Source organism: Ailuropoda melanoleuca, chromosome 20, assembly GCF_002007445.2.
Source record: "Ailuropoda melanoleuca isolate Jingjing chromosome 20, ASM200744v2, whole genome shotgun sequence".
NCBI classification, from domain to species: Eukaryota; Metazoa; Chordata; class Mammalia; order Carnivora; family Ursidae; genus Ailuropoda; species Ailuropoda melanoleuca.
This window is the reverse complement of record NC_048237.1, coordinates 25,199,685-25,215,305: the sequence shown is the minus strand read 5'-3', so window position 1 is coordinate 25,215,305 and position 15,621 is coordinate 25,199,685. Positions and strand designations below refer to the sequence as shown.

At 35.4% G+C, this 15,621-nt stretch overlaps 1 protein-coding gene across 4 annotated transcripts in view; it reads left to right on the top strand.

Moving 5' to 3' along the window:
* Positions 1–15,621, top strand: part of NEMF (nuclear export mediator factor) — a 48,106-nt gene that overhangs the window by 2,355 nt on the left and 30,130 nt on the right. For 3 of the 4 annotated variants that reach the window (XR_004622223.1, XM_002921990.4, XM_034648690.1), the window contains exons 4-11: positions 1,824–1,949; positions 8,690–8,838; positions 10,029–10,096; positions 10,627–10,713; positions 12,492–12,565; positions 13,678–13,748; positions 13,827–13,902; positions 14,282–14,344. Coding sequence is in view for 3 of the 4 variants with exons in the window: in XM_002921990.4 (XP_002922036.2) it covers positions 1,824–1,949; positions 8,690–8,838; positions 10,029–10,096; positions 10,627–10,713; positions 12,492–12,565; positions 13,678–13,748; positions 13,827–13,902; positions 14,282–14,344 (714 nt within the window). In the remaining variant the exon portion in view is untranslated. The remainder of the gene's footprint in view (positions 1–1,823; positions 1,950–8,689; positions 8,839–10,028; positions 10,097–10,626; positions 10,714–12,491; positions 12,566–13,677; positions 13,749–13,826; positions 13,903–14,281; positions 14,345–15,621) is intronic. The other variant, XM_034648691.1, reaches the window with a different exon arrangement.

The window sequence follows — 15,621 nt, the reverse complement described above, 5'->3', positions numbered from 1 at the left end:
ATACTTAATAGTAACCTTAAATGGTTCTTTGGGAATTGTCCTTAATAGTGGTGACACTTGGTATTTGTATAGCGCTTTTCAAAGTAAATGAATAATGTATATTTTAAGTTGTTTAATATATCAGTGGATATGAAGAACAGTTATTTTAGTTTTACAGATGATGTAACGGATGATAAGATATATGATACTGGGATTGTGTAAAAATCCTCAAATCAGGCTATACCAATAGGAAGCTGAACACTCTAAAAAGAGTTAGAATTTTATGAGTTAGGTATACATGTTAATCTAAATTTATAGAAAGATACTGTCCAATGGAGCAGACAATAAGTGTTAAGCACATTATACATAATTTAAAATAAAGACAGCTACTGTTGTATGGCATAGTCATATTCAGTTTGTGGTAAATCACAGAGATTGTTCCTCATTTTCACATTTGGGGATGCTAGTTCATGCTTTGTGGGACTGACAGTTGTTTTCACCAAGCTGCTAATAGGGAAATAAAGGAAATAAGCACTACAGATGTACCATATGCCCATCTATACTCATGCTAAATAATCTTCCCTTTTCTCCAGTCCATGGTGTGGATTTCTGTTCCTTTCAAGGATGCCTTTTATCTCCATTTTAACTTTATTTTTCTTGAATAAGAATACTGGGGGACTCTGGAAGGATTGTGATTTTTCCCCTGGGGATTTAAAAATAGCCCTATATGTAGGTCAGTGTTTAAATAAAAAATAATTATAGACCACTAGTAAATCAGAACTATTGAATATAGGAAGGGGAGATTGTTAGAAGTTTGAAAAGTCTTATTACATCTGCCTGAATATATAAGTACATGAGAATTTTAGTCAATTTGAACTATCAGGTCTGGGGAAGAAGTCTTGGTTTTCAAAGAGTTAGCATTCTAAGAATGATTATGTATTTCTTTTTTTTTTTTTTTTAAGGTGACTTTATATTAACTTCTCTGTAAAATTTGTCTTGAATTTAAGTCTTGAAAGCATTCTATCTTACTGGTCTTTACTAAGGGGTCTTTCTAATTCAAGAATTAGAAACAATTTTTAGGCACTGCAGAGTAGTCTTGTTTCTCGTCTATGTTATACTTAAATATTTTTACTAAAGGATGGTACTTATAATCTAAAGCAATAGATGTTTACCAAGTAATTTGTATTTGGGTTTAAAAATGTTTATTTTATTTTAATTCCTAATAAGAGAACATCGTGACTTAGGGATGGGAAAAATGGGATTTGATAAGGAATGAGAGTTAATACATTTGGATTTGAGCTAGGTTGATCAAAACCTTTGGAGACAGTACCAGAAAAATGTCTGGGTTATATTAATAAATTTGTGGGACTAGAAAGTAGTTGGATGTAGGTAGAGGACTAACATAGAATACGCATAAGCTCATGGTTCAGATTTGTATTTGAAGTGGAAGATTAGTGGAAACCATTAATGAATTTCGAACACAAAGGAAACTGGGGAAACTTAAAAGACAGGACTAGAAAGAGGCTTTAAAAAAAAAAGTTCTGGTTTTGAGTGAGGGTATCAGGGTAAGAAAAAGGGATTTAGCAATGGTATAAACAAAATAAATTTCTCTGTAGGTCTGTCATTGTCTTCTTAAAAAAGTATAAAATACTGTTTCAGAGTTAGCAGTCAGAGTTGTCTGAAATAAAGTGTTTTTCCTTTGATTATCATCTGCAAGCTTTTGTTTACTACTTTTTAAATATTATTCTTAATGGTAATGAAAAGAGGAAATTTATTTACAACCAGCATCAAACGATTAGGAATTGACTTCTACATAAATGACTTTTTCTTCTGTTTTTCACTAGTGTCGAAAACATTTGAAGAGTCGGCGATTGGTCAGTGCAAAACAGCTTGGTGTGGATAGAATTGTAGATTTTCAATTTGGAAGCGATGAAGCTGCTTATCACTTAATCATTGAGCTCTATGATAGGGTAAGTTAAATTTGGGGAACGAGATGAAGGGTAATTGAACATTATATTGTTAATTATTTGTGTAATACTATTGTACCGTAAAACATTGGCTGGGAACATTCTGCCTCTTCCCCTGCAGGCAACTGCAACTGCAGCCTATCTGAAATTGATTTTTGTATGTGGTCTCAAGTAGTGGTCAATTAAAATTTGTATGATAGCCTCTTTTAAAAATTTTTTTAAAAACTTTTTGTTTTGAAATGATTATTGATTCACAGGACGTTGCAAAGATAGGTCAGTGTCTCTCAGTTGTTACATTTTACATAATTACAGTACAGTATCTAAATCAGGAAATCTGTATTGGTACAATGTATGTATCTAGTTCTGTGCATTTTACCACCTTTGTGGATTCATGTAACCACCACTGCAGTCAAGATACAGAATTTTCCATTGCCACAGAGATGTTCTTGGTGATACCCCTTTATGGTAATACCCACCCACCCCTCTTCCTCCCACCACCCCTACCTCCTGACAACTACCAATCTGTTCTTTCTCTATAATTTTGTCATTATATTGGGTCTTCAACAAAGAAGTCAGTTTCAGAAACTTGCTGGAAAGGACATATCAGATACTCTTAAACAGGAGTTGATAAACTACAGCCTGTGGCTCCTTTTTATAAAGCTTGTGAGTTTAAGAATGGTTTTTATGTTTTAGGGGCGCTTGGGTGGCTCAGTCATTAGGCGTCTGCCTTCGGCTCAGGGCGTGATCCGGGCGATCTGGGATTGAGCCCCACATCAGGCTCCTCTGCTATGAGTCTGCTTCTTCCTCTCCCACTCCCCCTGCTTGTGTTCCCTCTCTCGCTGGCTGTCTCTATCTCTGTCAAATAAATAAATAAAATCTTAAAACATAAAAACCATTCTTTTTTTTTTTTTTTTAAAGGGCTCTTAAAAAGAAAGAAAGAGAGATGCAGCTGAGACCATATGTGGCCACAAATGCTGAAATGTTTACTATCATGCCTTTTACAGAGTTAGCTTTGTGAAAAAGTTTTCTGGCCCCTGCTTTTATATAATAGACTCAATCGTCTGAGCCAGTATTGCTTAGACAAATGCCAAAATGTATCAGGGGACCAAATTAGAATTTATGAGACTTACTTTATAATATAGAAGCAGATGCTTGTATGAGAATAGAGTGCCAACCTGTGATCTAAGATGATCAGAATTAATCATATAGGACTAAATGAACTGGAGAGAATCTAATTGTGGTTAATTTTTTTTCAGAATATTGTTGGTATTATTTTTATGATGAGTGTTTTACAATAGTGTATGATAAAGCCCTTTACCTTTCTCTTGATCTTTAGTAGTTCATAGTTCTGCAAATTGAGGTGATATATTCGCAAATTGAAGTGATATATTTAAATAGTAATTTGCGCTCATTGATCCCTTAGAATTTAGGAACAAATGTCTTTTACTGAGATTTTTTTCACTGTTAATGGCAATGTGTGTATTTATATAGGTTTGATAAGAGTTTGTCCTTCCTTTTACCAAGATACAATTAGGCGAATTCATTGTGCAACTAAAGTCAAATTTGGGGTGTCGTAGTTGAGAATAAGTCTCATTTCAGTAGGATGACAAGCTCATCATTAAGGAACAAAGGTTATATTTTATATGCAGAAGCAGTGTCCACAAAGCCCTCCTGAGAAACTGGTTTTGTACCTATTTTGTGGCATGTAAGATCCTACCCTATTTGTAGTGAGGAAGGTCACATCTGTAGGTTTGAGTAATTTTAAAGAGGAATTTACCTACATTTATAGGTATTCCACAGACACAGTGAGTAGTGGGGTTTTTTTTTGTTTCTTTGTTTTGGTTTGGCTTCATAGCTTTGAATTAGAAGCAAATACTAATTTTTAAATCTCTGCGATAACAAATGTTTGAAAATAAAATCCCAAATTTCTTATGAATTCTCCAGGCAGCAGTAATTATTATGGCTTTAGTAATTGCTTCATACTTTGTGGCTCTAGATTTGCTGACTATAAGGAGATTTATATATGTTAATTAACATTTCTTGCTGTACCCATAAATAAATCAGGCCAAGATGCAATGAGAGTAGCTTATGTGTGTGTGTATTTGTCATCAATAATTTTAGATGTTCTGATCATGAGAGGGAACTGTAAAAAAAAAAAAAATGATATCCAAAATTTGAAAAGAGACAAAAAGGACAAAATGTCATTTTAGTATCCTCCTGAGTGCTGTCTAGCAGGCACTCCTGGGGATTATTTTTTTTCTTTGAGGATGTGTATCTTTGATTTGCTATTTACCATTGATTAGGTTTTTTTAACAACTGTATAAAGGTCGATTTTAACTTGTAGAAAACTGATAGCAATACCAGTAATTCTTGCCTCATAGCAATGAAAATAATTGCATCTAGTAGAGATTCAAACTGTATCTGTCCAGAGAAAAGATATCCCCAAATGTTGGTCTTATCTTACTGCCTTGAATTGGCAATTGTACACAATCATTCTCTCAGTCATTCTAAATATTTCACTTATTTCATTTCTCTTACAACCAGTTTTACCATCTAGATGGTTTTCTTATTAGTTAAATAACTTTTTTTACAGTTACAAAAACAGTATATTGTCTTGTGTCAACCATTGTTTCTAGTGAAATCAATGTCAGCTCTTTTGAAGGTAATCTGGCCTTTTTATCTGGATGCTGTAAAATTTTTTCTCTTCGTGTTTAGTTTTCAGTTTTGCTGTGGTGTGCCTAGTTTTTATTTGAAATTATCTTTTGGGGATTCATAGCACTTCTAGAACTAAGTTGATTTTTTTCATCAATTTTGGGAAGTTTAGCCATATTTTCTTTGACCTGTCTTCCAGTTGACTAATTTTATTGGTATCAGACAAGAATCGTTTGGAGTCATTTGGAATTGCTTTGAGTATCTGCTTTTATTGTCTGTTGTTTCTTTTGATTTTCATTACATTGTCTTAATCTCCTCACATGTCTAGTTATTGTATTGTGTGCCAGGCATTGAGTACGAAAAACAGTAGTTAATATTGTGAGATCTGGAATGATGTTATCTTCCTCTAGAGGAGATAATTGCTTTTGACAAGTGGCTAATGGCACAAATAATCCCAGATTGCCTCACTCCAGTCAAAAATTGAATTGATTAGAAGCTGGGCCTGAAAAGCTGGTATATTTCCAATTCATCTCATCCCCTGAGATGCAGCCTTTATGACTCACTGTTCAGAGCTGGACTTATAGGATATCCCTCCCTCACCAACTCATCTTTCACTTGGACTCTGAACTCCAGTTTTTATTCCCCTTAGTTGTCCTATAAGTCTATCAAAATTTATGCTCAGCTTCTCAGCCTATCAGCTGCTTCTTAACAGTTAGACAAATGATCCTAAGGGAAAATCAGCCCCAAGCGTGGGACTTACCTTTCTGAGTTTTCTTCTCCTAGGATTCGGTCCTGTAAATGTTTACTGTCTTGCTTACATTTTTTATTTCTTAAAAGACAAGCTTTGTGTATTTTGTCCAGTTTTTCTGTTTCTCAGTAGGACAGTGGTTGGAATTATCTAGACTACCATTTAAATTAAACATGTTTATACAAGTAGTACATGAATACATTTTCAGTATATAGAGAAGTACACAGAATTAGAGTGCAGGGTCTTACCACTCCTAGCCCAAACCATTTCCTCGTCCCAAGGTAACCACCGTTATGTTTGGTGTCCTATTTATGGGCTCTTTCCCTCTCCCCACCACCATAAGAAAAAAACTCTTTTTTTCTTTTTCATTTGGAGGGGAGAAAAATCTCTACAATGTAACTAATTGCAGGCATGTTTAGGTTTTGGTCACTCTAAGTTTAATCATATACCAGGTATGGGCCTTTGAGTTTTTTTTTCTTTTTCAGTTTTTTGTGGTTTTTTTTTAAGTTTTATTTATTTGAGAGAGTGTGTGCGCAGGCAGGAGTTAGGCTGATGGAGGGGAGGGGCAGAGGGACAGAAATCCCAAGTAGACTCCCCGCTGAGCCAGAGCCAGCCAGCCACAGTGGTCAGTGTCATGACCCTGAGAGCAAGACCTGAGCTGAAATCAAGAGTTGGACACTTAACCAACTGAGCCACCCAGGCACCCCTTTTCTTTTTCAATTTAATTTAGACCTTGATGATACATAAAAATTCTTTCCATATGATGACTTTATGTAATCTCTCCTATAATTTTAAAAAATCTAAACAACCTTTTTATTTTGTAATAAGTTTAGATTTATAGAAAAGTTGCAAAGATAATACAGAAAGTTCTTGTATGCCCTTCATTTAGTTTCTCTTAATATTAACATCTTAACATAATCACAGTCCGTGTGTCAAAATCAAGAAATTAACATTGACACATCACTGTTAATTAAACTGCAGATTCTTTTCAGATTTCACCAGTTTTTCAAGTACATGTCCTTTTCTGTTCTGTTATTCAATCCAGGATACCTCATTGCTAAAATTTAGGGCCTTTATATTTTGAAGGGTTTGAGCAGTTGGCATGCATACTGCTAGGTTTCAGAGGTCCAATTACTGATGAGTTGGAAATAGAAAATAAGGATTTTGTACATGGAAGTATGTGCTTGGGAATTTTCAGTAGTCACTGTGATATCTAAGAGAGATAGGCTGGTTGATGCTTACAGTAGATCTTGAAGATAGCTCTTTCCTTTCTCTATACCAGGGTTTGATTTCCAAGCCTTCATGTCTGGAATTTTGTTGCATGTTTATCTAGAATTGGTCAGACCTTGGGTAAAGAGGTGATTGCTGCTCAAATTCATTTAAGAAAGTCAGTTTATTAATTTATAATAAAGTTCTAGTAAGAAAGACTCTGGAGAAAGTAAGATCAGAAAGTAGTTTGTTGAGTATATCAGAGTCAAGCACAATATTTCCCAAAGTATGTTTCTTAGATACCACCTTCCATAGCTAATAGGTTTACCTAGAAATATGGGTTCCATAGCCATTAAAGTTTGAGGACCTTTGAGAATAAAGTAAGGTAAATTTTTTTTTAACTCTAGTACTTATCAGTGCCTTTAATATAATAATGTGATGTGTATATCCCCTAGAGAAGGATTTGTTATTTAGAATTTCCAGCTAATTTGATCACAGAATTCTTTTTTTATGGAGGTAGGAGGGACCATTTTACAGAAGAGTTTTGGGAAACCTTGATTTAAGGAAAAAACACTTCCAGGGAAGTTTCCTCCCTCTTTTTTATTGAAAAGATTATGTAACAATATTAAGATTTAAAAAGTCTTTTTAATCTTAACTTTTTAATATTTTTCATTTTCCCATATATTTGCTTTCCACTTCGTAGGATACAGAATTTGTGTCTTACTATTTTTTACTTAAGATTATAAACATTCTCCTTTTTCAAGACGTAGCTTTCATAAATTAACAGCTTTTGAATAGTCCGTTATGTTGATATATCATAATTCAGCAGTTTCTCTAATTTTTACCTTTAGGTTGTTGCCATTTTTTTTCTGTTGCTAATGAACTTCAGTGAATATCTTTAAGCATGTAGCTTTTGGTTTTATTGTGTTATTACATTAGTCTACATTACAAGTGTGGAATTACTTGGGTAGAGGGTATAACTATCTTTATTCATTTTTCCATGTAACTAGTGCTGTCAAAAGACCAGTAGCTCTTCACTTAGCTCTGAAATATCTGTTCTCAGTTGTTCTGAATAAGCCACAGTTTTTGTAGACCTGCCGCAGGCAAGGGCAGCAGTTAATTCAGCTGGTGGTCAGCAAGGTGCTAATTGACTACGGGTTTCCCCTGCTATCCAAACGTAGAGCCATTCTCATGAAACCTCTCATAAGCCGAAACAGTGTAAAGCAAAGAAGCAGTTGCCATCAATTTGTATGGAAAAATTTTTGAGCATTCCCAGACCCAAAAAATAACTTCTTTTAGGCTTTTCTTTTTTTCTTCTTTCTTTTTTTAAGACAACTTTAAAAAAATTTTTTTTTACTTATTTATTTGAAAGAGAATGAGCACATGAGCAGGGAGGAGAGGGAGAAGTAGGCTCCCCATGAGCAGGGAGCCTGATGCAGGGCTTGATCTGAGGACCCTGGGATCATGACCTTTGCTGAAGGCAGATGCTTAACTGACTGAGCCACCCAGGTGCCCCGGGCTTTTCTGATACTTTAGGTCATATCTTACTAATAGGTGCACAAAATAAGTAGAGATAAAGCACAGATGCTCACAGACAGTTCAAAGCTATGATGCCTTGATGCTGAGATGCTGAGCGTAGTTCTGGGGAAACGGCGGTGCCACCTTTCACTGCTTGGGGTATGTGCTGACTCTGACAGATCACTACAAAACACATTGGGTGCTTTTTTTGTGTTTTGCTTTTTTTTCATAAAAGTAAAAATCCTTTTCAGATTTCTTTTGGTTAATGAAAACAGGTACTAATGTAGGTCTTTTATAAGAAGCAGTTTCGAGAACTGGGGGATAACTATTGTGCTTCCATTAGTGACTTCTGTAGAACCATCAGACAGTGAATTTAAAGTTGCTGTACATTCCTTCATTATGTTTCAAACTTGGGGTCCTTTATTTGCTCATCTTGTTTCACAGTCTGTGCTGTGCAAGTGCAAAGAGCAGTGTTTAGATGAGACTTAAATGTTTTTTGTTTGTAACTTCATTTCTGTAGCTCAAGTTTTTAAGAGACTACATTTCTTTTTAATCACTTTTTAAGAAGTTTCAAGAATGATTTGGGAAAAGCAGTAAATTATATTTTCTATTACAGGGGAACATCGTTCTTACAGATTATGAGTACCTAATTTTGAATATCCTGAGATTTCGAACTGACGAGTCAGATGATGTTAAATTTGCTGTTCGTGAACGCTATCCAGTTGGTCATGCTAGAGCTGGTGAGCCTTTGCTTACCTTGGAAAGGTAACATGCTTTGTTTGTAAGCTCATTTCATAATGTATTAGAAGGTAAAATAGGTCATAGGTCAGAATATGAACTGTCACATAAGAAAACACTTTGTTTACTTGCATATAGTAACTCAATTTGGACTGCTTGAACTACATAAATGTGCATATAAGCAATTAAGCCTCATTTGCAAGTAGCAAATGTATGTCTTTTTAATCTAAGTCTGGTGTTAGTTCAGATGTTTATGATTTCTTGGTAAAGTGAGGGGACCTACTAGCTATTCTGTGAGAAGACCGATATCTATCTTGGGCAGAATGCAAATGGAAATGGTTTAGCTAAGAAAAGGGAGTACTGTGGGATAAGGTGCTGATTGTAATTGTACTCTTCTGGCTGAAAGGTTTTGCTGGCTAATAGCTATAGCAGAGGTTCTGAAAGTGTAGCATGCATCACATTCACCTGGAGGGCTTAATAAAACATATATTGCTGCCCCTGCTTCCAGTGTCTGATTCAGTGGATCTGGGATAGGCCCAGGAATTTACATTCCTTTTTTTCTTTTAAGATTTTATTTATTTATTTGACACACAGAGAGAGAGACAGTGAGAGACGGAACACAAGCACGGGGAGTGGGAGAGGAAGAAGCAGGCTTCCTGCTGAGTAGGGAGCCTGATGCGGTGCTTGATCCCAGGACCCTGGGAACAGGACCTGAGCTGAAGGCAGACATTTAACGACTGAGCCACCCAGGCGCCCCAGGAATTTCCATTTCTAGCAAGTTCTCAGGTTATGTTGATGCTGCTGATCTGGGGACCAGAGTGGCCCACAGCCTCATTAAGAGTTCTTATTAAATGCATAATTTGGTAAAGCCATTCCAGGTGTTAAGATATATCACCAGGTTTTACAAACATTTACCTGTTACATAAAAAAAATCACTTTCCTGTCATGTGTGAGCACATTGACAATAAACAATAAGACTTAGTTGAGAAAGTATTGATTTTTCATAGAAAATTTGGTTTCAGGTCCCAGCCTGCTGCTCAGGAGCCTACTATCCTTGGATAAATCACTTTTACAGTCATTTTCTTAACCTGCAGAGTGAGCTAACTCCTCTTGTACTCCAGAGTCCGGGGAGGACCAGGCGGTGTGATGTGTATGAAAGTGCTGTGAGGGTTGTTAAATATAACATAGTAAGAGGTGTGTCAACTTTGTTTTCATAGATTGACTGAAGTAATAGCCTGTGCACCTAAGGGTGAACTACTGAAGAGAGTTCTGAACCCATTACTTCGTGAGTAATCCTAAATAGAGCAGTGACATGTTTGTAAGAAAATAAAGTTTTCAGGACTGTCTTATGAAGTTAGAAGGCATTAAAAAGTTCTTTCTGCAACTTTCCAACTGTTAGTATAGCACACATAGAATTTGTAAGATTGGGTTTTTTTTTTTTTAATTTACTCTATTAACATGGTGTATTGCATTCACCAGTTTTTGGATATTAAAACAATCTTTCATTCCTGATTTGTGTCCTTTATATTTGGATCGATTCCATTAAATTTCTATAATTTATGCACTGACTTCTATAATTGTATTATAGTCTCAAATTTTTATAAGTACTTGAATTGTTATTTCTATTAACATTTCAAAATAAGTAAAATAAAAAAATAAAAAAATAAAATTTTAAAAAGCAAAACAAGTAAATTGTTATTTTCACTGGCTACTATTATTGAGGAGATATTTATATTGGGGTATAAATTTTGGATTATATTTTGAATGTTAAATTTTATAAGAAAATACTAAAAATGTTACCCTCTGCTCTTGTAGCCTATGGACCAGCTCTCATTGAACACTGTCTTATAGAAAATGGATTCTCTGGCAATGTCAAAGTGGATGAAAAATTTGAAAGCAAAGGTATGCCTGCATGCTACAAGATTTGTCCATTTTCATGTATTTCCTTTTTTAAAAACTATTGAAAATTAATTATGGGAAAATAATAAAAGTGAGCAGGTAGCTGTAAACTTAAAAACATTTGACCTATGAATGTTCTATCCATATGGTATTCCTGGCTTCCTACTCTGATGTGGCCCTTTTTCCTTTTTTTTTCCTAAGATTTTATTTATTTTAGAGAGAAAGCATGGGCGGGGGAGGGGCAGTGGGAGAAGTAGGCCCCCCGCTGAGCAAGGAGCCCACTGCAGGGCTCAGTCCCAGGACCCTGGGATCATGACCTGAGCCGAAAGCAGATGCTTAACTGACTGAGCCACCGAGGCTTCCCACTTTTATCCTTTTTAAAGATTTTATTTTTTTGGGACAGAGAGAGAGAGAGCACAAGCCGGGAGCAGGGGGTGCAGAGGCAGAAGCAGACTGCCCTCTGAGCAGGGAGCCGGACTGAGGCTTGATCCCAGGACCCCGGGATCATGACCTGAGCTGGAGGTGGATGCTCAATCGACTGAGCCACCCAGGCGCCCCTCTAATGTGGCACTTTATTACCTTTCAACTTTAGAATATTCTCTCTTCCTCGCCCTAAATATTTGAAATGGTTACGAAACTTGATCATCTCTGGTACAGACTTGAAGGAGTCGAATTATTCACCTTCTGACCAGGAAGTTGGAGTGCTTTTAGAAATAACGTTATTTATGCATTTTAATTTTGTAAGAACTGTAATGTAGCTATATGTTGAATGAGATTTTGGTTTTTTTTTAAGATTTTATTTATTTGACAGAGATAGAGACAGCCAGCGAGAGAGGGAACACAAGCAGGGGNATGAATGAGATTTTGTTTTTTTTTTAAGATTTTATTTATTTGACAGAGATAGAGACAGCCAGCGAGAGAGGGAACACAAGCAGGGGGAGTGGGAGAGGAAGAAGCAGGCTCATAGTGGAGGAGCCTGATGTGGGGCTCGATCCCATAACGCCGGGATCACGCCCTGAGCCCAAGGCAGACGCTTAACCACTTTGCCACCCAGGTGCCCCGAATGAGGCTGTTGTAATTACTTAAGGGAACCTAACTAAATTGTCAGATTAAGTAATAAAAATTAGAAGAAATGGAAGAGAAATGGAAGACTTGGTCTTTGACAAATTTATCTGCAGATGCTCATGGGATTATATATAAGGTTTAGGGATAGTAATTTTTATGCTGTAAATGTTTTTATGTTTAAAAATGCAAGTTAAATGTTCAGTGAATGATTTAGTATTTAAAATACTAATTCAATGCAATCCTGATCAAAATGCCAACAGGTGGTATTGTTTTTGCAATTGTAGTGTTTTGTTTCAAATCATATTCTCGTGGAATAAAAGCATGTGAGAATATTCAGGAAAACTCTGGAAAATAATAGTAATGATGGAGAATAACCCTTTCATAGATTAAAATACATTAAGAACCTAAGTTTTTGAAGAAATACAAAACAAAGAATTCAGAAACAGGCCCAAAAATATATGGGAATTTAGTATATGAACAAAATACCTTTAAGATCATAAGGGAAAAAATGATTCAGTAAAAAGCAATTGGAATCACAGGCTGGCTAAAACATATCCTTAATTACATGTACTGATTACAAACATGAAATAACTATATCTACTTTTCTTGAACATTTTTTATTATTTCACAAGCACTTTTGTTTTCTACGTGGTTGTTTAATAGTCGTTAATTGGCACTTGATAGGCATTCCTTTTTTTCCATTTTTCTTCCGTTAGATATTGAAAAAGTACTTGTTTGTCTGAAGCAAGCAGAAGACTATATGAAAACAACATCCAACTTCAGTGGAAAGGTAGCACCACATATACTTATTGTGTATTGTTGTGGTTTTATTTATTTAGATTTTCAGAATTTACATTAAGGATCACTACATGTAAGTTTTCTTGTAATTTGGAAATTCAATATGTGTAATATGCTTACTCGAGGGTTTTTTGTTTTTTTAAATTGCTGTTGGGTTTATAATTTTTCTTCTGTTTCTTTTATAGAAAGTATTAGGTCAAGTCATTATTGGTACACCAGGAAAGTTGAGGGATTGTGAAAATATATCCTCTTAGGTTGATTTTTAGATAGGGAAGCATATTTTAATTTATCGGCACTTTTTAAAAAATTGGTGATTTACATCACTCTATTTTTTATATTTAAAAAATTTTTTTAAATTTAAATTCAGTTAGCCAACATATAGAACATCATTAGTTTCAGATGTAGAGTTCAGTAATTCATCAGTTGCGTATAACACCTTGTGCTCATCACGCCCGGTGCCCTTCTTAAAACCTGTCATCCTTACTCCCCCCCCGCCCCCCGCCAAACCCTTTTCTTTTCCGTAGTTAAGAGTCTCTCCTGGTTTGTCTCCCTCTCTGATTGCTACCCATTCCATTAAATTTCTCTAATAGATAAACGTCCTCTGAATTATCTCATACCTTCTTTTTCTTCCCTGTTCAAAGTATAACTTTATAACAGAAGTTTAGAAAAAGTTCTGATTAATTATACCTAAATTCAGTGCAAATATACCTGCCCAGTTTTTTAAATAAATTAAAATTTCCTACCAACAAAGTGAATCTAAGACTTTTTCTGCTGGAAGTAAAGTGCTTTTGGTTATTTTAAGTTGCAGACCATCTAAAAATGGAAAGAAAAAGCATAGTGCACATGTATAAGCCCGCCACTTTATTGAATCACTAGTTTTCATTTTCTTCTTTATTTTTTCTTGTCCATATGAAAAGAAATATTATTTAATAATACTTAGCCTAGAAACATCATTTAAGAATTGATACAATCAATATACAAATGCAGCAGATTATTTAAAACTGGAATAATTTTATAAGTTAAATTAATAAAATGTGTATACTAGTGGAAAGTAAATCTTTGTTAACTATGAAGAAAAAGAGTTTTAATATTGGATTTTTGTAGGGATACATCATTCAGAAAAGAGAAATAAAACCAAGCTTGGAAGTAGATAAACCGACGGAAGACATATTCACGTAAGCATGTAGGCGCGAGTCAGTTTGCTTTGGATGTTTGTTAATGTTCGTGAATGATACAATAAATATGTTTTGCAGGTATGAGGAATTTCATCCTTTCTTGTTTTCTCAACATTCACAATGTCCATATATAGAATTTGAATCATTTGACAAGGTGGGTTTTCCAATTCTGTTTTTTTTTTGACCAGTTAGCACAATATGAGTTATTAAATTAATACCAGCTTGCTTTGATTGATAAATTGAAAATATTTTTGGTTTACAATCACTGTGAATCTGGGCATTAAAGATCCATGCAGTCACAAATAAAAACTATTGAAAATTTTTGTTGCCATTTTATTTCAAGATGAAGGACCAAAGATTCTGACTTAATTTGATTCTGTTTAGCTATATGATACATTTTACTGAGAATCTGTTCAGGTTCTTTGAGTAGTGTTATAAAACAAAATGGACTCTAAAATTCTATGTATGTAAGTTGAATTAGAGACCATGTTTTTTTTAAAACTAGTTACTATCTTTTTTTTTTTTTTAATAAGGCTGTGGATGAATTTTATTCCAAGATAGAAGGTCAGAAAATAGATTTAAAAGCTTTACAACAGGTATGGTATTGCTAAAAACGTTTATATTAAACCAACTAGCCTTAATGTGGTTTGCTGTGTAGATGATGCTTTCGTAACAGGAATGGGCAGCCTTTCAGAAGTAGTATGGGGATGCCCTGATCCCTTGGCTTGTTGATCCCTCGGGAGGTCGCATTGTTGAAAAGCATTCCCCCATTCGTTCCATCACTTTATCAGATATTTTCCAAAATGGAAAATACAGTGGGAAGGTGAGGACTGTTATTTATTCCCTAGGATAATTTGCGTTACTACAGCAACCCAAAGCTTCTCAAACTTTGCTGTTAAGGGAATACTGTTCCAAGGAGATTTTTAAGTAGGCCAAAAGAATGGGAAATGTCCTTTCTCTACAAATAATCATATTTGTTTATCATTAAACTGTTTTTTTCTAAATGGACTTTCCAACTCCACAGGAAAGTTTAATATGTCTGTTTCCCCAGCATATTTGACCATATTTTTAGAGCATTGAGCAGAACAGCTTCAGAAATTAGCCACACTCACTCTTGATTTGAAGGGGTTTGATTTTTCGAAAATATTAATAAGTACAGTCTTGAAATATGTGTGCAAAAATTTGAAATTATGTGAATCCCTGTACCCTCCCCCCCATGTAAAAAATTAACAGCACAATTTCAAAGCAGGTGGGTTGAATGAATTCAGTAGTGTGACTGCCACATGGTGGCAGCACAGAAACTAGTAAACATATTTCATGGAAACATTGAATGGCATGTTTTTATGTGCATTGAATATCCATGAGTTATTTTAGTGATCACTGTGCTCTTTTAATAGTCACCGTTCTTTTTTTTTAAGATTTTATTTACCAGAGAGAGAGTGAGAGTGCACAAGCAGGGGGAGGGCAGAGGGAGAGGGAGTGGGAGAAGCAAACTCCCTGCTGAGCAGGGGGCCCAAAGTGGGACTCCATCACAGGACCCTGGGATCCTGACCTGAGCTGAAAGAAGATACTTAACAGACTGAGCCATCCAGTCGTCCCCTTTTTTAAAAATTTTTTTTAATTTGTAGTCACCTTTCTTACAATTCAGATTTTTTAAATATTATATCCAGCATTCAAACATTCATCAATTAGTGATGCTATTACTACTGTTAGAAAATTTGCTCCAAATCAGGACGTCTGGGTGGCTCAGTCAGCTAAGCGTCTGCCTTCGGCTCAGGTCATGATCCCAAGGTTCTGGGATCAAGTTCCGCATTAGGCTCCTTGCTCAGCAGGGAGCCTGCTTCTCCCTCTGTCCCCCCCCCCCCCCCCCCCC